Source organism: Mytilus galloprovincialis, chromosome 3, assembly GCF_965363235.1.
Source record: "Mytilus galloprovincialis chromosome 3, xbMytGall1.hap1.1, whole genome shotgun sequence".
Lineage (NCBI taxonomy): Eukaryota > Metazoa > Mollusca > Bivalvia > Mytilida > Mytilidae > Mytilus > Mytilus galloprovincialis.
Window position 1 is genome coordinate 11,764,244 of NC_134840.1, and position 22,552 is coordinate 11,786,795.

The 22,552-nt window shown below is 31.8% G+C and overlaps 1 protein-coding gene across 1 annotated transcript; it reads right to left on the reverse strand.

The window, feature by feature from the left end:
* Window positions 1–1,504: 1,504 nt before the first annotated feature.
* LOC143069873 (uncharacterized) lies at window positions 1,505–22,057 on the reverse strand. Its single transcript, XM_076244678.1, has 6 exons — window positions 22,012–22,057; window positions 21,331–21,372; window positions 17,461–17,489; window positions 14,189–15,467; window positions 8,645–8,770; window positions 1,505–2,229 (listed from the first exon to the last, which is right to left on the reverse strand). The coding sequence occupies exons 1-6, from the start codon at window positions 22,055–22,057 to the stop codon at window positions 1,505–1,507; spliced, it is 2,247 nt and encodes a 748-aa protein (XP_076100793.1).
* Window positions 22,058–22,552: the final 495 nt, after the last annotated feature.

Here is a 22,552-nt window from a genome sequence, read left to right on the forward strand (position 1 = left end):
GTACATTGACAACTCTAAAATAATATAAAAACATTTCTGTCTAGTTTTTTTAGGTCGTTTTTTTTTGCCATGGCGTTGTTAGGTCTCTCGAGATATTTATGCCTTTTTTTAGCTGTCAATTATTGTTTATGTATTTATCGTTGTTTTTTTTTAATCCATTTATGATTATTTTTATTTCATTTTAGAATGACGTTTTTGTGTCTTCCACCTCTTTATCAAAAATGTATAAATACGCAAAAAATATTAAAAGAATTACCCTTATTGTATAATGTACAACAATATTCTCCGATTGTAAGTGAAGTACTACTTAGCAAATTATAGAATAACAATCGAAAAATTAATAAGGCTATCATACCAATATTAATCAAAAACGATCTGAATAAATGTAAAAACAAAATCCAAGGTAATAAAATCACGGTATTCAGTCCAAAAAACTAACTAAAACACCAACCCACGAAACTTTTTCATTTCTTGAGAAAAATGTTGTGCAAAACTAGTTTTACAGCAAGCTTAATTCGCCGCTTGTAAGACAGTTGACTAAATTTTCGTTACATTGACCTACATATAAACAGAGCAATTAAAACATACATAATTGTAAGGTGACAATGTTTATAATCCAGCAGCCATCACTATGAAACATACATGTATTATAATTCAAATAACATATATATTATATGCCTGTACCAAGTCAGGAATATGACAGTTGTTATTCATTCGTGTTATGTGTTTGAGCTTTTAATTTGTCATTTGATTAGAGACTCTCCGTTTTTAGTTTTCCTCGGAGTTGGGTATTTTTTGTGATTTTTCTTTTTATCACATAAATATGGCATATCTGATATTTATACATTATATATTTAATGGAAAAGAACGATTAAGACATCAGATGGAATAAATTATCATTTATTTCTTGAATCACCTCACCCTCGCCTTTTATAAATTTCTGTAAGAAAAGAAAATTTTAGGTCACATGTATTATTTCAGTAGCTTCTAGATTATTTAAATAGAAAAACATAGTTGTTAGATATTGTTTCTGTATTAACGTCACCTTCTGTTGCTAAGTCTTTAGTTTTTTATGTTTTGTCTTGTGTACTATTATTTGCATGTTTGTATTTTCTTTTTTAGCCATTGCGTTGTTTGTTTCTTTTCGATCTATGAATTTAAATGTAAAAAGTTGTTTTTACTAACCAACATATTGTCATACACAAAACACTGTGCAGCTGTATTTAATAATTAAAAATTCCTTACATAGATGAAGCTTCTGTTTTTAAAATAAAATACAAGAAGATAAATTGTGTTCTTTCTGTATCAATTGATTCAGGCGAATTACAATTATAATTTGCGTAATCAACATTAAGCTGACCAGTACATTTCTATCTCATATTCATAATTAGGTTAATGAAGATAACTGTTTATATTTGTAGTATTTCCTTTAATTCTAAAAATAAATTGAAAAAAAGTAAGAAATGTATAATTGAAAAAACATTTACCAGATGACTACTTTGTATCAGTACGCGTCCCCTTCACTATAATATCCTTCGCTAGATAATACTGGCACTTTATCCTTATAACTGTCTTTGTTTGACACCACTGCAACTTTTTCATTATACTTTCCTTGGTCCTTGTCATTATAAACTGGATCATCGTATGATACTTTGCTGTTGACTGCATTTTCATGCTGTATGTTTATGTCTTCCTTTTCACTCAAGTGTCGTTTATGTTGGTATTCGCGTTCTCGGATTTGTTTTTTGTGTTGAATTGCAGACGCCAACAGGTGTAATTTAGCGTGGTTATGAAGTTTTGCAACGTGTTTATTTGATACTTCTTTCAAAGTCTGGATGTGTTTACCAATTGCTTTGTTTAAACCATAAAGGTGGTTTTTCGCAACTTTTTTTACTCGTCCAACATGGCTGTTTGCTACTTCATCGATATCGTTGACATTATCATCTGCGGTCTGTGCAATATCGTTGACATTACCATTTGTGATCTGTGCAATATCGTTAACATGATCATCGGCAATCTTAGCAACGTCGTTTGCATGATCATCGGCAATTTGAGCAACATCCTTAGCATGGCCATTTGCAGTCTTTGCTATGTTGTCGACATAATCATCTGCAATGGGAGCAGCGCCATCATAACCATTATCAGCAAAGTCGTTGAAGTCACCATCTGTAGACTGCGCAATGTCGTTGACATTATTTAGATCAGAAGACAATGAAGTACTAGGATGACCTGAAACATAAAAAGAAATGATATTATAAAAATGCATACCCGAGGTGAATTTAAAGAGAGGGAATTCCATTCAAACTGTCAACACCAACAAAAGAAACGACGAGAAAAACAACTATTCTATTTCTGATATGGTTCAGGCATTTTCCGATATCAAAAGCAACATTTTTGTAGTTGATAGTACAGTACAGAAAACATAATGACCCGTTCAAACTTTTCCGGTAAAATGCAAATTAAGTAACTTATAAGTATTAATGTATACACAATGGACATCAAAATATAAAAATACAGGATTCTGAATCAACACTCTAAATTCTTCTTATCAGGAACGCATAAAGCAACACGGAGAAACTGAATAATATGATTTTTTTTTTAAGCAATGGTGATAAGAAGTAAAAGAGGGACGAAAGATACCAGAGGGACAGTCAAACTCGTAAATCGAAAATAAACTGATAACGCCATTGTTAAAAACGAAATGAAATGCTTAATGCGTTCCTGATACGAAAAATTCGGAGTATTGATTCAGAATCATGCATATTTATATTGTTATGTACATCGTGTATACATTCAAACTTATAAATTACTTAAGGGGGCTCGCGGGTCTAAATCGGGTTTTTTTCTTTATATAGGATTTCGCCAAATTTTTCTATAAATGAACTTTATCTTATACTTAATAGAAAAATAAAATAAAAAATAGGGTCAACGTTCATAAATTTACGCTCACAATCTACCTTCGAAAGAAGCATACATTTTTGTAAAAGTATTTTTTCTGCTGAACTAATAAGAGAAATAGAGGTAGTATGACTATCGAAATAAAATAAGAACTAAATTGCAAAAATCACTAAAAAATGTTCAGCTTATTTAAAAATAATAATAAAAAATATAGGTCACCGATGAGTTGAAAAAAAAAATTTCAATTTTAATGCCAAAAAAGGCATTTTGGCACCAAAGGGAGATAAATTGAAGCTTTTTCCATGATATATACATTTTTAAAGTCGTGTGGGGCCAAAACAGATGGATTTTTTGGAATGATTTTTGTACCATATGATAAAGTAATAACGAATAAAGAAACAAATAAAATGTGCAATGAAAATTTTTTTTTAATTTTTTTTCTAAAATTTGTATACCCTCGAACTTCCTTTATATGCGTTTATCGGAAAAGTGTGAACGGGTAAATTATGTTTTCTGTACTGTACTATCAACATCAGAAACTTTGCTGTTGATATTATATCGGAAAATGTCTGAACCATGTCAGATATATGACAGTTGATTCCGAATCAACACTCTGAATTCTTCTTATCAGGAACGCGTGAAGCAACACGGAGAAACTGAATAATATGATTGTTTATGCAATGGTGATAAGACGTCAAACATTACTCACAACAGCCTACAATTATCGGCTCTTTTCCAAAGTATGCAAATAACAAGCTTTCTTACATACTCCTTATTATACTTCTGCTTACTCTGCCATGTAATGTATTAAAAAGTAAAATCACAAAATTACTCCGAGGAAAATTCCAAACGGAAAGTCCCTAATCAAATGGCAATCAAACGCTCTTACATATCATACGAATGGATAACAACTGTCATATTCCAGACCTGGTACATGAATTTTCTTATGAAGAGAATAGTGGAATAATTCTGGTTGTATAGCTAGCTAAACCTCACACTTGTATGACAGTCGAATAAAATTCCATTATATTGAAAACAATGTATGAACAAAACAAACAGACATTTTGGGTAAAATGTCCAAAACTAAGGGTAAAGCAGTCAATGTGTTGTTATTAATGTTGTCTCAATAATCTGTACATCAGTGTATTATTCTAATGCAATCATTTTGTATCAATGGTTCTGATTAGATGACAGTTAGTGTAAAATTCTCTATCTCCCTGTCTGTAACTAAGGAAGCCAACATTTATAATTGCTGAATGTATTGACATGTAATTTCTACAATAATAAGCCAAAAAACTCACATGTTGCACCTAAAAATCTTATCTTTATCAAATTGTATTACATTCTGAAGCAGCACAGAAGCCAGAAAACGCCTGGTGTTTATGTTTGACGACGGAATCATACCTATGACGTCACCTAGTGTAGGGACCAAAGAAGATAACATCTTTTCGCGGAATTTTCTTTAATGAAGATTTTACACTAAAAAAATGATTGAAATTTATTTATGAACTTGTTTTGCATTAGAAAAGAGATAACTGTATTTTATTTAAAGCTTTGCGGACGTCCATTGGTAGTTTTACTGTCGCAAATACCCGTTAACCTGTCACCGCTACGCGTCGCCAGGTAAACTAAATTTGCGACAGTAAAACTACTGATCTTCAAATACAATTATCTCTTAATTTCGTTAAGTTCATTGACATAATATTGAATAGGAACTTGTCCTAAATTTATGACAATAGTGTTTGGTGTTTTTATCACAGACAATATATGCACCAATAAAACCAATAGCTGAATGGAAATATTTTTACGTAGAATTATAGATAGCCCTATCTGTATTTGGCAATTTCTTATTCTGTTGCACTGATATGTATTTTGTTAACATGACGCGCGTTATTAAAATAACCGTTTTTGATAGTTAATTATATATATAAAAAAAAAAACAATCGGTTTAGATCGCTTATAAAATGTGCAAATGCATTTACATATATTCAATCCACTTGTAAAACTTTTAAGTTAGATAGAGAAAAGTATGTCATGAATCTTATTATTTCGAATGATAGATTAAAATTATTTTTCCTAACCATGAAAATGAACAATCATAAGTCATAGCATTCAATTTATTGACGTGAGTTAAATTGCATACTATTTTGTTTTGTAGCAAGAAAACGATTTTTTTTCTCTAGTTTTCGTTTTCTCAAAGCACACCATGAGAAAAATAGAATACTCCTATTTCAAATCTATATATTGAATTTGTATGAATTAGCATGGCATTACAAATGTTGCATGTTTGGCATACCTGATCTCGTTTTTTGAAGATAATGCGATTCCCCCGGTTTTTTTTTATTACCTTCAGTTGTCTCTCATTTGTCAATTAAAGAGATATGAGCGTCGGTGTGCTGCTGTCGCCTTTATTTGGCAAATTCTATTGAAACATTCTAGTAGTTTCCTTTTTGATAACTTCCATTATGGTTACAAAAATGAACAATTCAGTATGATCCGTCGCTTTAAAAATTCTCTTCGATCTCTACCTTTTGTTTTATTCATGAAACTTCTTTTTACAAAAGTTTAAAAAAAAGTCTTTAACAAAACTTTAATACCTCCACCTTAGCAGTTGGGAACGTCATTGAGGATCTTGTCATGATTGTAATGAACAGCAGTCTTCATATGAGTTACATTATCGTTCTTATTAAATTTAATAATTTTCAGCACACATAATATTTTTTTTTTAAATAAAAAAAGAAGATGTGGTATGATTACCAATGAGACAAATCTCCAAAAGAGAGCAAAATAACATAGAAATAACCAACTATAGGTCACCGTACGGCCTTCAACAATGAGCAAAGCCCATACCGCATAGTCAGCTATAAAAGGCCCCAAAATGACAATGTAAAACATATTATTAAGAATAAAACTGTGTATTTGATTGTTTGCTGTCATGAATTAATCACTGAATCCTCAAAAACAAATTTGTGTTCGCTTAATTTGATAAAAGAATACAAAATGCATTACTGCATCAAGCCATCTATTGTACAATTAACAGGTGCATAAATAGTGTTTGCTATACTCGTACTTGTAAGGCCTCCGGTAACCCTGATTCCTTGTTGAACAAGCGGTAATGGGAATATTTGTGTTACGTAACAGTTGATTTTGGGGTCCTCTTCGAAGTCCGGGTTTACTATGTCTAATTCTATGAAAATGTTTACAACTATTCGGCTTAAACAACTAAATTTTGAAGTGCCGGTGTAAAGTGCATGATGAAAGCGATACATGTACATTTTTCACCGTCGGAAATATGAAATGTATTCGTACTCGCTACGAAACAGACAAAAAGGTCGGCGAGTCTCTCTTTATGTCCTCTTTCTAAATTAGTAAATTTGTTTAATATTTCCGACAATGAACATACATTTTTTATTTAAAATTACAACTGAAAAAAAACCCAAATACTTGCTAGTAAACTTGTTTCGTTTATGACGAGGTGATCTTGACAATGATGTTTTTGCTGTTCATAAAACGATCAGATGGTAAAATAAATTGAAACATCAATGGTTATCTATCCAAACAAAATTATCTAACATACCCCACTTATAATTTTATATGCACCACCCGATCTCCAGATAAGAATTCACAAATTAGGGTTTTTACCTCCCATTTTTTTATCTAATTAAGTGAAATAGTTTTTCATTTGCATTATTAATTCCAGTTCACCCATCAGACATATTTCAAATTGGGTTTTTCACCACCAAGCTCCTTAATGTAATGGTTTTTTTTAACTATAAAAATGTTTTTGCATAATTGTATTTACAAAAATCTGGATTTACTTGTCCCTTATTAGATTTGTTGGTTTCCGATGCTGACTTCATATAAGTAATTTGGCCTTTCATGTTCCAACTGATTTAGTACTGATGACGGTTATAACCCTGCTATCTTTATAAAATGATCATGTTTATGGCACGCAAAAACGCCTAGACTCGCCATTGCACGACCCCATGCGTTCAAGCGACGCTTCCTGACAACATTATCTGAATCTTGTTATCATCAAAATCCTCTCCAAAAGAAACTCAAACATGCTTATATTCAATATTTTTACCGGAAATTTACTTCTTTTTAATTCATTGCTAAGTGGTTTGTTAAATCCCAAGAAGTACGAAAAGAATTATGACTATATATGGCTAACGCTAATTTGATAAAGACAGAACATATCGAGATGTTTTCATCACCACGTGTAACTTAAGCAACGGAAACTTTTAATCAACAGGGACCCTTTCAGCGCCTTATTTTTAGAACGAAACGACATTTCTGATTTTCAATATAACAAAAATAGTTTCACGCGACCACTATATGTAATAGATGTGATAAGGGTAAATAACGCACACGATAGCGACTAAAATCGTTAAGAACTCGTGGTTTTGACAAATTATTGGTTATACCTTTGCATGAATTGGGTTTTTAGAACGCAGTAACGAACACTTGCATTGGGTTTTCAATTATTTGTATTGCGTCATCACGCAAATACGCAGCTTATCTGGAGCTCTGCACCACGCATGTTTCGTGTACTAAGTACTTTCAGTAGCATTTAAAATACATTTATTGTGAAGCCAAATCAAAAACTAAAATTGAACGCAATACATTTTGCATAAGTGTTAATATTTGTATTTGCTTTGAGGACCTATGATGAGTGTTCTGTTCACGAAACGCTCTGGCGCATTACTTTAAAAGCTTGGTATCATTGACACTATGAAGATCACTGCTAACTTCTTATTAGAACTTTCAGAACAATCTGTCATAGAACTTTTCAATACTGTCCTAGAACAGTTCTACCGTAAACGTTCTACCATAGAACTGTTCTAAGTAGTACTGTCAGAATCAGTTCTAGGTAGAACTAACCAAATCAGTTCTAGGTTGAACTGTCAGGATCAGTTCTAGGGTAGAACTGTCTAAAACTGTTCTAGGTAGAACTTCCCAAATCAGTTCTAGTCGCAGAACTGTCAGCAACACTGACCAAATCAGTTCTAATCGTAAAAATGTTATAGTCGTAACTCTACTTTAGCCGTAGAACTGTTCTAGTCGAAGCACTATTTTAGCCGTATAATTGTTTTAGTCGTAGAACAGTTCTTGTCGTAGAACTGTTCTAGTCATGGAATTGTTTAAAACTGTTCTAGTGTAGAACTGTAATTATCAGTTCTAGGTAGAACTGTCTGAAGCAATTCCAGGTAAAACTTACTAAATTAGTTCTAAGATTAGAACTGATCTAGCTAGAACTGTCTAAAAGGTGTCAGTAACAGTAACAGTTCTACAGACTGTCCTACGACAGTTCTCCTGACAGATTTTAACAGATTTGATGAAAGGTTAGAAGTGATCATCACTACATTTTCATAACCACTAGATCGAAACATGCATTGTAGATTGGTTGATGTTTTGTCAAGTTGTAGCATGTACTAAAGTGTTGTTATCGTATATCAATTTCAGGTTATTGTTTGTTTACTCACTGTTTGTTCGATTAATGATGATGATGTCAATATGATATCTCAAAGCATAACTGAACATAGCCAGATTTAAGAATTGGTCATCTTTGTACTTCGAGAACATAGTATGATTCTATTTGGACAAAACGCGTGTGTGCCGTGTAAAATGAAAAGCCTTGTATTTTTATATGTTTATTCAAACAATGATGTTGATCTTTTTTTGAGATTTGAAAATCTAGACATTATTTTGTTGACTGCAAGAAAACAGTTTAAAGTAAGCATACCTTGCATACTCGAATATAGATGTTGGTTTCCTAACTGCACAAGACATTCGTTGCCGTCACCGTATGATTCAAGACATTCCTGCCAAAGTCTCATAAATCTGCGTCGACCACCTCTCAGACGGTATGCTTAATAGAAAGTTATAATACAAATAATTCAGTTTTGAAACGATAAGAAATATATATGCAGTTATCAGACCGTTTACATTTTAATTTTATTACGACAAAAACAGCAATAGATATGTCAATTTGTTTTAATAACAGTACGGTAACCTCATTTAGTTACCAGATGCAATTTTCGATAATCATTGTCCATTTTAGTGATGTTCGAGGCCAAAAAAGCCGAAAAATAAAATACAAAAGTAAGTACCCACGTTGAACAGCCCTAATATAGCTCAAGGTAAAACCCAACAAGGACAAGAACACAGATATATGCACTAGCTATGGACTGAAGATACATATAATCAATTTCAAATGTTATTCCACTCATTAATGTTCCAACTGTTTTGTGGTTAAAAATGAACTCCACATTGAATAAAACATGACATTATCTCAGTTATCAGTATTTTTTTTTTCGTAGCTTAACTTTTCGTTTTGTGCAAATAACAGATGTTTTCAGCATTAATTTGAATCCATTTTCTGCATAAAACATTACAGTAAGATAATACATTACAGAAAAATATATAACAAGAAAAAAGATTGTGTGAATATCAGATTGGCAAATGTATGATAAGAGCCATTATTTTGGATTTGAAATTATGATATTTTTATTGATTAAGAAACATGTCGATAGAAACTTGACTCTTTAGTCCAGAAAATGTGGAAATTGACAAGATCGAGCTAAAAGAACAATTTACAAATTAATACATCATGTAGCAAAATATCGGGCGTGGTACAGTTGTTTCTAATTATAAATGACTTGATCTGAAAATGAGGCTATTTTTGGTAGGTTTTTGATACTTTTTTTATATTCAAATTTTAGGGGGGAAAAGTGGCCTTATCGTACCTTCTTCTTAAAAGTGAATCACCAGTCCTATTTTAAAACAAATAATCTATTTTAAATGTTAGCAGTAATCAATGAAATATGACAATAATATCGGTTTTATCTGGGTAAGAAAGTTAAATTTCATAAATAGGCAAGGAATAATTTTTAAGAAATATCTTCAGATAATATAAAATATGTCAGATATACATTCTGGAAGTTAATTCATACATTTCTGTTGCGAATACCATTTACTTCAATTATACAATTTTATTGTTAATAGTCATGAATTTCATTTCATATTTGTTTGAAAAAAATTTGAACGATGGATTGAAAAAACTAGAGGCTCTAAAGAGCTCACCTTGGTCTACAAAGGACACATATGGTTTCATGAAAAAAATTGTGTTTTGGTGTTGGTGATGTGTTTGTAGATCATACTTTACTGAACAATGTTGCTGCTTACAATTATCTCTATCTATAATGACTTTGCCCAGAAGTGACAGAGGAAAACATTTTGAAAATATTACAAAAAGTTACAAAATTTATGAAATTGTTAAAAATTGACTAACAGGATAACAGTCTAATAACATCATAAGAAATAAAACAAATTACTGTTTCTTTGAGATCTTCAACAAAATATCGTATAGTGAGCAATCTTAAGACGACTGACCCTTTTGGTGCAAGTCAATTATCATTTTTATTATCATTCATCATCCATGATATTTTATTACAGCACAGGAAACCAATGATATTTTAAAACTAATACCGAAAATGTAGGTACACGCCGCTAATATAAACAATGATACAACTTTTATAAAATAACAAAGTTCTTATTTCTTCCACGTTGCGCGTATTTATTCTAACAAAAGGCAATAGCCAACAATATGTTTATACACCCGTTAAAATTTTGACGGTACGTATTATGGTATACAAATGCCCGCGTCCGTCTGTCCGTCGTAAACATGGTACATCATATTATCCAAACTGAACATGGTCCTTTTTTCAGTCATGATGGTCAAACGATCTGTTTAATTTTAAGTGAACTTTTTGAGTTACAGGACTTTGAAACTATATAAAACAGGTTTTTTTCACAGTTCGCGCTGTATCTCAAATACGATTTATGAATATTACTTAAAAATTTACACATTTCTTAGTTATATCAATCTGAAGATCTGTATATACTTTTTTGAGGATGATTCAAAATTTGATTTTAGAGTTATTGAGTTTATGACAAAAAGAGGGGGTTTTCACATGTCGTGCCGTATCTCAGAAACTATTTATAATCTGCATAAAACTTCACATACTTTTTAGTTAAATTATTCTTAAGATCTGTAAACTTCTGCGTGATGATTCTTTAAGTCATTTTTGAGTTCTTGAATTTTAATTGAGCTTCAATATGGGGATCATATAAAACATGTTGTGATAAACAAACTTCCTATTGAGCAAGAATAATGAATGAGTCAAGATATACTTAGCATGACTTCCTGTACAACCCCCGTGTTATTTTAAAACATGTATTGTTTTTTCATAAGACGACGGGCGTATCATGCGATAGTAGCGCAGCTGTTTATTTTGTTCTATATATTTTTTATAAATATATCAGAGAAATGACGGAATGACAGCAAATACAATGCAATTTCTAATATAATCAATATTTCCAAATAGCATAACTCTTTTAAAGAATAGTTGATATGCACTGATTTTCGAACGTGTCCATACGATATCAGTTTTATAGAAAGTTAGCAAGAATTATACACTTTAAAATTGTGATTAACAAGAAGGACCGGAAGGACAGACAAAGGAATGGACGTGCGATATTTTATGTACACGCTATATGGTGAAAAAAGATAAAGTTATTGACCAATAAAATTACGCTATGAGAGAATAATTTAATTTTGCATGTAACGTGTCTTCTGATTGGCTGACGTTATTTTGTTGTGAGCACATAGACATAATTTAGTCATGTGACCGTGACGTCATCAAAGTTTTTTCATGGTTTTCTACCAGTCGAAAAGCTGACCCCGGTTTGTCCCCATTTCTTAAAGCAACAATGGAAGTCATGTGATTACCATATATTGGCATTTTTTTACCAAAAAAAGTGAAGCCGGTTTTTTTGAATTTGTAGTTGTTTGCATGAATGAAAACTAATTTCCTTTTAAGTGAACATTCTTGAGTATAAAAAAAAACATATTACTCAACTCAACTATGGATTAAACTCATTTTTTTCTCTCAAAATGTGTATTCAAAGTCAAGGTGTTGACGAAAAAAAATGGTCACATAAAATTAAAATCGTAATTTTCTTTCTTAACTTCTCGGGAAGCTATGCTGAATTTAAATTATGTTATGTAACATAACTTGGACTATTATATGTCAAATTTGTGCCAGTTGATACGCTGAGATACGCAAATGTGCCACTTCGATGTGTCGATATTTCTGCTTAAAGCGGGGCCGACGGTAATTCACAAGTTACGTCCCTTTGTTTGACACTATCATGAACAAACTATTGTTATATCAAGCACCCTATGCTGTTATTTACGTGTGGATATTATTAAAATAATCTTATTAGATATATTTTGATACTGTAAACATGTGCAAAAAGAATTGAGAAACAAATTTTATCACTTTTCAGAACTCAGTCCCAGTGAAATAGGCCCTATGTGTCCCTATGACTATGTGCCATAATAGCATTATAGGGATAATCATTTAATATTAATTTAATATTCCAAGAGTTAATTTAATATTTATGTTTTGGTAAGTAGTTTTACTGCTGTAACCAAATTATTTTAACACAGAGATAAATTTCTACTCAATTAATACAAGAGGTAGTTATAATATTCATGAATAATGGATCAAGACAGGATTAAAATGATAAAAAATCAGGAGTTCCTTTTCATTACTGATACCTGGTCCTACCTTTTTCATTTAAACTTGAAATAAATCATATTAATGAAAGTATTCTGAATGTAAAATCTTCATTATTTTAAATAAACGGAAATTAGTTTGCAATCCTTGTATATAACAATAAATGTTGTCTCATTGATTTCATGCAAGTTAGTTCTAATAAATGGACTCAAATTATAAAAAAACAAGAATGTGTCCACAGTACACGGATGCCCCACTCGCACTATCATTTTCTATGTTTAGTGGACCGTGAAATTGGAATAAATTCTCTAATTTGGCATTAAAATTAGAATGATCTTATCAAAGGGAACATATATACTAAGTTTCAAGTTGATTGGACTTCAACTTCATCAAAAACTACCTTGACCAAAAACTTTAACCTGAAGTGGGACAGACGGACGAACAGACGGATGGACGGACGAACGGACGGACGAACGGACGCACAGACCAGAAAACATAATGCCCCTCTACTATCGTAGGTGGGGCATAAAAACCACACAAAAAACAATAAATAATTGGTGCTAATCATGAACTTGAAAATAAATAAGAACAAAAAAGACTCAGTTATATTTTTCTTCTTCTATTTGAAAAAAATAATAATAACATTAAAAAAACTATGCATTTTTATATAAAAGTATTTCAGAGCAGTTTCTGGGGGCTAAGTCAACAATTATGTTTTAGATCACAAGTCAAAATTCACTTTCAAAATTAAGTCACACTTAATTCATGTCAGTATGATCATGCTTTGAATAAGATTGATTAAAATTCTACTCTGAAATGGAATTGTTTTAAGGCAGCAACCATTTAATTTTCAGGGAGGGGATTGGGGCTATGGATTGTTTTCCAGACAAAGTTTTTTTTCGCCTTTGGTGAAAAACAATCAATTTTTTGGCGACAAGTCGAAAACAATTCTTCTCTTTTAATTTTAGCATTTCATTTGATGGCAGCTGAGGGTAAAACAAACATTTTTTTTTGCCATGCCGGCCATCTTGGTTCGCGGGAGGGGTCATCGGACACATTTTTAAACTATATACACTAATAATGAAAGTGGACAAGTTTGGTTAAATTTATCTTTGTAGTTTCAGAGGTGAAGATTTTTGTAAAATATTACAAAAATTTACAAAAAAAATGTTAAAAATTGACTATAAAGGGCAATTTATCCTTAAGGGTCCAACTGACCATTTTGGTCATGTTTGACTTATTCGTAGATCTTACTTTGTTGAAATTTATTGCTGTTAACAGTTTTTCTCTATCTATAATAATATTCAAGATAATAACCAAAAACGGCAAATTTCCTTAAAAATATCAATTTAGGGGCAGCAACGCGACAACGGATTCTCCGATTCATCTGAAAATTTTAGGGCAGATGGATCTTGTCCTGATAAACAAGTTTACCTATTTCAGATTTGCTCTAAATGCTTTGGTTTCAGAAATATAAGCCAAAATCTACATTTTACTCATATGTTCTATTTTTATACATTAACAGCTCACTTGTAAAACAAATCACCTCCTGAGACTAGCACCTGTCTTATATGTTCATATCATTTTTTAATATCCAGCCATAAAAATAAATTTTGTATAGTATAATGATCCTTTTCTTTACAATGTAGAACTAAGACAGTGATTTTTTATGACATTAGATATTTGTGAATCAAATTACTTACTGTTTCCTCCATAGTAGATAATGCCATGTCTAATTCTCAAATCGAATCCTGATCCATCATCATTGAAATTTCCCTCAAAAATGTGTGTGTGGACATGTCTATGAACAGCAGCTTGGTGTCTGTGGATATGCGTATGAGCAACAACATGTCTGTGAACATGAATGTGTACAACTTGATGTTTGTGAACATGACGGTGTTCAACTTGATGTCTGTGAACATGCTTGTGTTCAACGTTGTGTCTATGAACATGCTTGTGTACAACGTTGTGTTTGTGAACATGTCTGTGTACAACTTGATGTCTATGAACATGCCTATGTTCAACGTTGTGTTTGTGAACATGCTTATGAAGAACATGATGCTTGTGAACATGTGTGTGTTCAACGTGATGTTTATGAACATGCTTATGCAGAACATGATGCTTGTGAACATGTGTGTGTTCAACGTGATGTTTGTGAACATGCTTATGTAGAACATGATGCTTGTGAACATGTGTGTGTTCAACGTGATGTTTGTGAACATGTTTGTGTAGAACGTGATGTTTGTGAACATGTGTATGTAAAACATTGTGTTTATGTACATGTTTATGTAGAACGCGATGCTTGTGAACATGTGAGTGTAAAACACGATGGTTGTGAACATGTTTATGTAGAACACGGTGCTTGTGAACATGTGAGTGTAAAACCCGATGGTTGTGCACATGTTTATGAAGCACGCGATGCTTGTGAACATGTGAGTGTAAAACACGATGGTTGTGCACATGTTTATGAAGAACATGGTGCTTGTGAACATGATTATGTAAAACATGATGTTTGTGCACATGTTTATGTAGAACGCGGTGATTGTGAACATGCTTGTGTAAAACTCTATGTTTATGAACATGGTTATGTAAAACGCGATGTTTGTGAACATGTTTATGTAGAACGCGATGCTTATGCACATGCTTATGTAGAACATTATGCTCGTGAACGTGTACATGTCGAACATGGTGTCTGTGTAAATGTCCATGTAAAACGCTATGTCTATGAACATGCTTATGTAAAACGAGATGCTTGTGAACATGGCCATGTAAAACCTTATGCCGGTGAACGTGTACATGTCGAACGCGGTGCCTGTGTAAATGTCCATGTAAAACGCTATGTCTATGAACATGCTTATGTAAAACACGGTGCCTGTGATGATGCCGATGTAGAACGCGATGCCTGTGAACATGCCGATGCAAAACACGATGCCTGTGAACATGCCCATGTAAAACTCGATGTCTGTGTACATGCTTATGTACCTTATATACGACGTGATGTCTATCTACCCTATGTACGACGTGTTTTCGAACATGTCTCTTTCCATATTGTTTAGCTCCGTATTTTCGAACATGTCTCTTTCCATAACGTTTAGAGCCGTATTTTCGTACATTTCTCCTTCCATAACGTTTAGCTCCGTATTTTTTAACATGTCTTTTTCTATAACGTTTAGAGCCGTATTTTCGAACATGTCTCCTTCTATAACGTTTAGCTCCGTACCTTCGAACATGTCTCTTTCCATAACGTTTAGCTCCATGTTTTCGAACATGCTTCCTTTTATAACGTTTAGCTCCGTACCTTCGAACATTTCTCTTTCCATAACGTTTAGCTCCATGTTTTCGAACATGTTTCCTTCTATAACGTTTAGCTCCGTACCTTCGAACATGTCTCTTTCCATAACGTTTAGCTCCGTATTTTCGAACATGTTTCCTTCTATAACGTTTCGATCCATATTTTCTTACATGTTTCTTTCTATAACGTTTAGCTACGTATTTTCGAACATGTCTCTTTCCATAACGTTTAGCTCCATGTTTTCGAACATGTTTCCTTCTATAACGTTTAGCTCCGTACCTTCGAACATGTCTCTTTCCATAACGTTTAGCTCCGTATCTTCGAACATGTTTCCTTCTATAACGTTTCGATCCATATTTTCTTACATGTTTCTTTCTATAACGTTTAGCTACGTATTTTCGAACATGTCTCTTTCCATAACGTTTAGCTCCGTATTTTCGAACATGTTTTCTTCTATAACGTTTCGATCCATATTTTCTTACATGTTTCTTTCTATAACGTTTAGCTCCGTATTTTCGAACATGTTTCCTTCTATAACGTTTCAATCCATATTTTCTAACATGTTTCTTTCTATAACGTTTAGCTCTGTATTTTCGAACATGTCTCCTTCCATAACGTTTAGCTCCATATTTTCGAACATGTCTTTTTCCATAACGTTTAGCTCCGTATTTTCGAACATGTCTCTTTCCATAATGTTTAGAGCCATATTTTCTTACATGGGACTTTCTTGCATATCTTCCAATATGTGCACGACCTAACAAAGTGCTTAAATGTCTTTTAAATAGAAAATTTAATATATGAAAAAAAACCACAAGTAGCTTATTCAAAATTGTAAATACAGTTAAATCATCATAGTTATATTTTTTTTATCTTTAATAAATTTAAAGTCATATGAAACGAGTGAATGGTGGGAAAAATGTTTTTCCAATTCTTGGACCAATGCATGTATATGTTACAGTAAATAGGTGAAATTAGGAATTACACGTAATTACTAAACTTTTCAGTAAATACCTGTAATCACTAGTCAATTTAGTAATTACATGTATTTACTAGTTGTTTCAGTGATTACAGGTATTTACTGATTTTTTTTGTCATTTTTACAGCTATTTACTGACCTGATATTTTTGTTTAAAAATTAAAGACATAATTCAAGATATCAAATTAGAAAGTAAAGAGTAGGGTTTTTTAGGGCTTACTTAAGGATCAAGGATTATAAGGCAAATTAAAAGTGCATACTCTTCAGTGTTTGTGATTTGAAACTGGAAAATGGTTGTTTTATAAGTTTTGAAACTCCCTAAAAATCATTTTGAGCATGCAAGACAATGATATCAATCCAAAATTGAGAAAAACATTTTTGAGAAATTTATAGGCAATTTAGCCAGCTATTTTTTAGATAGACATTAGATTATGGCAAACTTGGTTAAATGATCTTGATAATTCTTAAAATCTCATAATTTTGTTATATTAAAATCTTCATCAGGCATACTCTGCATATCAACTTGGCCAATAACATGAGTTAAATTCCTTTTACAAAATAGGTTTAACTACGACTTCTTTTGTCAGACATTTGCGATGAAGCTGACATTCTTCACAAACAAATTTATACAAATTGATGGCGGTCACATTTTCATATTTCCATGTTTTTATGAGTTCTTCAAGACCTCCAAACTTAAGCTTATATACCTCCAACAAAATTTTATCATCGTTTCTTCCTGTATAAAATGATCTTTTTGTAGATTGACAAAGTCAACTAAATGGTCCATCCCTTTTGTTTTACTTTCAATGTTGACATTCTTTTCCTTTTCGTCGAGCCTGCGTTTTTTGTCGCAAAAGCGAGACATAGCGAACCAACCTAATAATTCCATCGCCAGCGGCGTCCACAAATATTCGCTCTGTTGTTATATTTTTTAAATTTTGATAAGTTTCTCAAATTATCCTGGATTTCTACAAAACTTGAACAGAAGCTTCAGTTGTTTATGATCAAAAGATAAATTTCAAGAAGTAAATTTTGTAAAAATAAAATCAAGTTTTTCCGTACTTTCCTTATAAAGGGACTTAGTTTTTATGCCAGTTAACATTACATTCACACTGTGGTTAAATTTTTTAAATTTAATAACGTTCTCAAAATATCCTGGATTTCTACCAAAATTGGACAGAAGCTTGTTTATGATCATAAGATAATATCTAGAAATAAAGTTTGTAAAAAAAACTATCCGTATATTACTTATTTAAACGGACTATTTTTTTCCAGTTAACATAACATACACTCTGCAGTTAAAGTTTAGATTTCATAAACCATCCTGAATTTTTAACAAATTTTGATAGAAGATTCTTACAGAACTAGTCAAAAGATAGTATCTAGAGGAAAATTATAAATATTTTTTTTTCTATTTTTGTTGGGCCTGCGACTCACAGCAAAAATAGGCGAGACACTGGGTTCTGCAAAACCCTTAAAATTTTGATAGCTGAATACTCACTGATTTTCTAATTAGTATTACCATTACTTTTGATCAGTTGACCATATTACTACATTGTTTTAACAGTTAGTAAATAGGTGTAAAAATTCATTTTAAAATCAGTAATTACTGGTAATAACTGGGCAGTTTTAGGAATTACTTGTATTTACTAAGTGCATCGGGAATTACATGTAATTCCTAAATTTTAGTAATTACATGTAATTCCTAATTTCATCTATTTACTGTAACATATATATCATAAACTAAGTCCTCTGTGCACGATTTTCTCATTTTTTACGCAAATATAACGTATAATCGTCAATTTTTTTTCTTACTGTCTGTTATGATTTGAAAAATATGACTGCTCATTAAATGCCGTGTTTTGAAACCGAAGTTTATCGATTGTCACCTTATAGTAAATAAATAACAAAAAGCATGAGTATTGAGCACGTGTTTAACATGTACAATCAGATAATTGTTTATTTTAATTACATATCCATGCGTATTGCGATCGCCGGATTTTTACGAGGAGGGTTACGCTCAGGTCACTATGCATACGGAAAATATGTCGGTGAATTGCTTCCTGGAAGCAAGCAATTAAAAACAAATAAACTTCTTCTAAATGTGGACAAATTAAAGAATTTTCATCAGAAAAAAAGTATATGTACATAAGTTGTATAATGAAAACTATCCATTTAGTTATAAAATTAATTTGAGGTTTCTTATGACTTTAAGCTAATCTATAGAAAAATTACAAGTTACTAATGTGTGTCAAACCTTTTACCGCTTCACATTCTCTGAAGATAGATCAAAAGAGAACTGAATATGATACGTGCATGCCAGTGAAAACATTTAAAACAAAAGTACTCTTTTTTTTTACTGTACATCATTTAGATATATATCTTACGATAATTCCTGTGATGGGAAACACGTCTTTTATAACTGTGTCGATGGGAAACTCTTTTGTGATAGGTCCTGTGACGGGATACTCTTTTATGATAAATCCTATGACGAGACACACTTTTATGATAACTTCTATGCCGGGAAACACTTTTATGTCCTATAAACATAATAGGTCAATATTATTTCATTGCATATTTATCAATTATGAACTTTTGACGAGGTCAATACGTTATATATTGACCTGTTCAGATTATCTTGACCGCGGACGAAGTCCGAGTTGCAATATAATCTAACAGGTCGTCCATATAAAACGTATTGACTGAGTGAAAGACCTTAATGTATATGCAATAATAAATATATCAAAAATTAGAATACGTGTTATATTCACCAATGATAATATTTTCCAAAGGAGACAAATGAACGTTGTTTGCAAAAATACTAACACAAGTAAACAACGATTGATGAATCATGAGCAAGATCCATATAGTAGGACAAAACAGTAAACGATTTGACCAAATATGAAACAAAGGTACAAGAAGACCAAAGGCGTGATTCAAGCAAAAACACTGAATAAAAACTAAAAAAGACTGATAGATACCAATTTCAACCACTGAATTACAGACTTGACAGGCGTAAACATGTTGGGCAGCACCCAATAAGATGGGACAGAGGTTTAAAAGAAAAACCTGAAACTATTCAAACCAAAAATTGCAAATTTCTTGACTAATAAGCTATGAACGAAGTACAAAATCATAAATGAAATGAAACAAAACACATACATACATTATTGGTTTTAGAGTACATATTTTGCCCGAAGTTAGTTAAAAAAAACACATGATAAAGACTTGCATGAAATACTTTGATAATCGGAGATTATTAACTTCATCTTTGATAAAGGCGTCGCTGTGACTATGGAATTGAGAGCTTAAATGCAAGTACAATCACCACACAAAGCCGAAACAAAACAAAATTACCATTAAAGGCCAAATATTATACATTGACTACTGTCTCTTTGTAACTGTAACTAACGGATTTAATGTAAATGCGCCATAAACAGTCTTGGAAAGCATTTTCTTGTGGAATTTCAAAATAAAACAATAATATCGTTGACAGGATTTAGGATCATATTATTTATTATTATTAAGTTTTTATCAATGTCTTGAAAAAAAATATTTGATAATGTTTTAATTTTTCAAAATCTAAATTTGAAATCAATGCTAGCCTAGCTTTTTAACTTGTTTTTCAAATGGCATTTAATAATCAAATTTGATGTATAAATTAACTTAGAAAACTAATGCATTACTGATGATAATAAAGTATAATTATTATATGAGTTGCATATAAGGGAATACGTTGGTATAATTGGTCGATAGTAATTCTGGTAGTTGTTCTTTACGTTTGTTATTTTTCGATAGACGACGTTGACCGAACTTCTTTTCGTAACCAATGTAAACAAGATGGGGGTCATTATAACACCGACGTTAACAAAATTTATTATCTCTGCACGTGATTTGTTAAATTAAGGTGGTACCTTACACTACAGGGAGATGACTCTGTAAAATCAGTTAAACGTTTTAATTACGTTTTGTTGTTAAGGGAATATTATGCTTCTCAATGGTCAAAATCAGTGTTTTTCAAATTGCTATATAACCAGTGTAATATTTCTGACAAAATGGTTGGTTCAAAATTTGTGATTTTTTTATATTTTTGTCAAAGAGTCAAAGTAAATACTTTGTCGAAATTTTATGAAAATTAAACGAGCCAAATTAATCTTAGTGAAAGTGTTGGGTACCACCTTAAATAATAAACACAAAAACATTCGTTAAAATGATAATAAGAGTTTTTGCAGTTTATTTTTCATCAGATAGCAAATTTCATTGAGTAAATATTTTTTGCGTTAACCAACAAAAATATTTATGCGCCAGGCCTATTCAATGACATTAATATAAAATGTATGTGCGATAAAGGAAACGAGTATGGAAACTATATTCCATATCTTCAATTTTAAAGAATTATAAGGAGTAAACGCCTTTTTAAAGGAATTTATTGGTGTATAAACGGGACCAGGCCACTCACAAACATATTATAAAAGTCCTTCGGATTTATTTTTTTTGTGAGTGAATTGCTCGAGTTTATACACTAATAAATTCCTTAAAAAAGGCTTTTAATCTTATGATAAATGTTGGATACATACTGCCTCCTCTGTGTCTTCTACCATAGGATTCTGCCACTACCACTGAAAAAATAATACCTTTTGAATTGATGGCGTTCAAGACGCTTTTATGGATAAACCCTCATCGAAAATGTTAAAAGTCGAATATTATGAAAACCAAGCATTTATTTAAACCGCTACTAGTGAAGAGATTAACAAAAAAAACCCTGAAAATATTAGCCAAATCTAACTCAGGCCAATTTTGTAGAGGGAGTTTTATGTCTGTGTGTGTGTGTCTGTCAACACGAACACCCTTAATTTCTTAATAATTTCATAATTTTTAAAAGTGCAACTTAATAGAGCGATGTACTGAAATGTCATACAGACGTTTATTTATAGGACAAAAACTTTGTCTTTTGGTAACCAATACACCGATTACTACAACCTTGACAATGGTGTCGTTTTTTGGTAGATTTCTTGCGGTTTTTTTTTTTTACAAAAAAGTAATGGCGAGTTAAATACTATAGGTTTTCTTTGTAATCATTTTCTAATTATTCTTGAAATACCTTATCCTGCTGTCCTATCAATTGTTGGTATAGTGAACTATTATCATTTCAACGCCATATTTAATAAGAAATCTACAAACCGTGTCTAATTTTTATCAAAAACAATGTCAGTTTGACAGTACATACTGTAAACATATCAAAGGGAATTATAGTATACCTAATACTGCAAGGACCAGTAGGATGGTGAACAATCCACACTTCATGCTGAATTTAGTGTTCAATGCTCACACAAAGATCTGTGATATGACAAGTTCCCGCAGTATTTTTTCATTTGGAGCTTGCTCTTAAAAATACTTATTTTACTAGTTATATAGTAAATATTGTTTTAGCAAGATGTTACCTGTTTTTATATGTTATAGTACACATCCGTGTTTCTCCATTCAAAATAGTTTTGTTCTCATTGTTTTCATTCTATGTTTTACTTGTACTATATGACGATTATAGTTTTGATGTTCGTGTAATCCATCGCCAACATGATATATGATCACTTAGTTTAAAACAGTGTTAAGAGAAACATTGTTCAGTGCAGGAGAACTTTTACCTCGGAATTTAGCAACACTTGACCATTGTTAACCACTTCATGCACACAATGCAGTTTTCTACAAAAATCTTGTTCATGATGCAGTTATGTTTATTGTTAGTCAAAACTGGAAGAATTTAATAAATCTTCCTTGAAATTAATCAGCAGCAAGTCAGAT

Coding starts and splice junctions, on each gene's coding strand:
- LOC143069873 (XM_076244678.1), bottom strand. CDS start 22,057: ATGAAGTGTGGATTGTTCACCATCCTACTGGTCCTTGCAGTATTAG. Junction 15,468..17,460: donor ATGATAAAATTTTGTTGGAG/GTATATAAGCTT, acceptor GTCGTATATAAG/GTACATAAGCATGTACACAG. Junction 2,230..8,644: donor TCTATATTCGAGTATGCAAG/GTATGCTTACTT, acceptor TTTATGTTTCAG/GTCATCCTAGTACTTCATTG.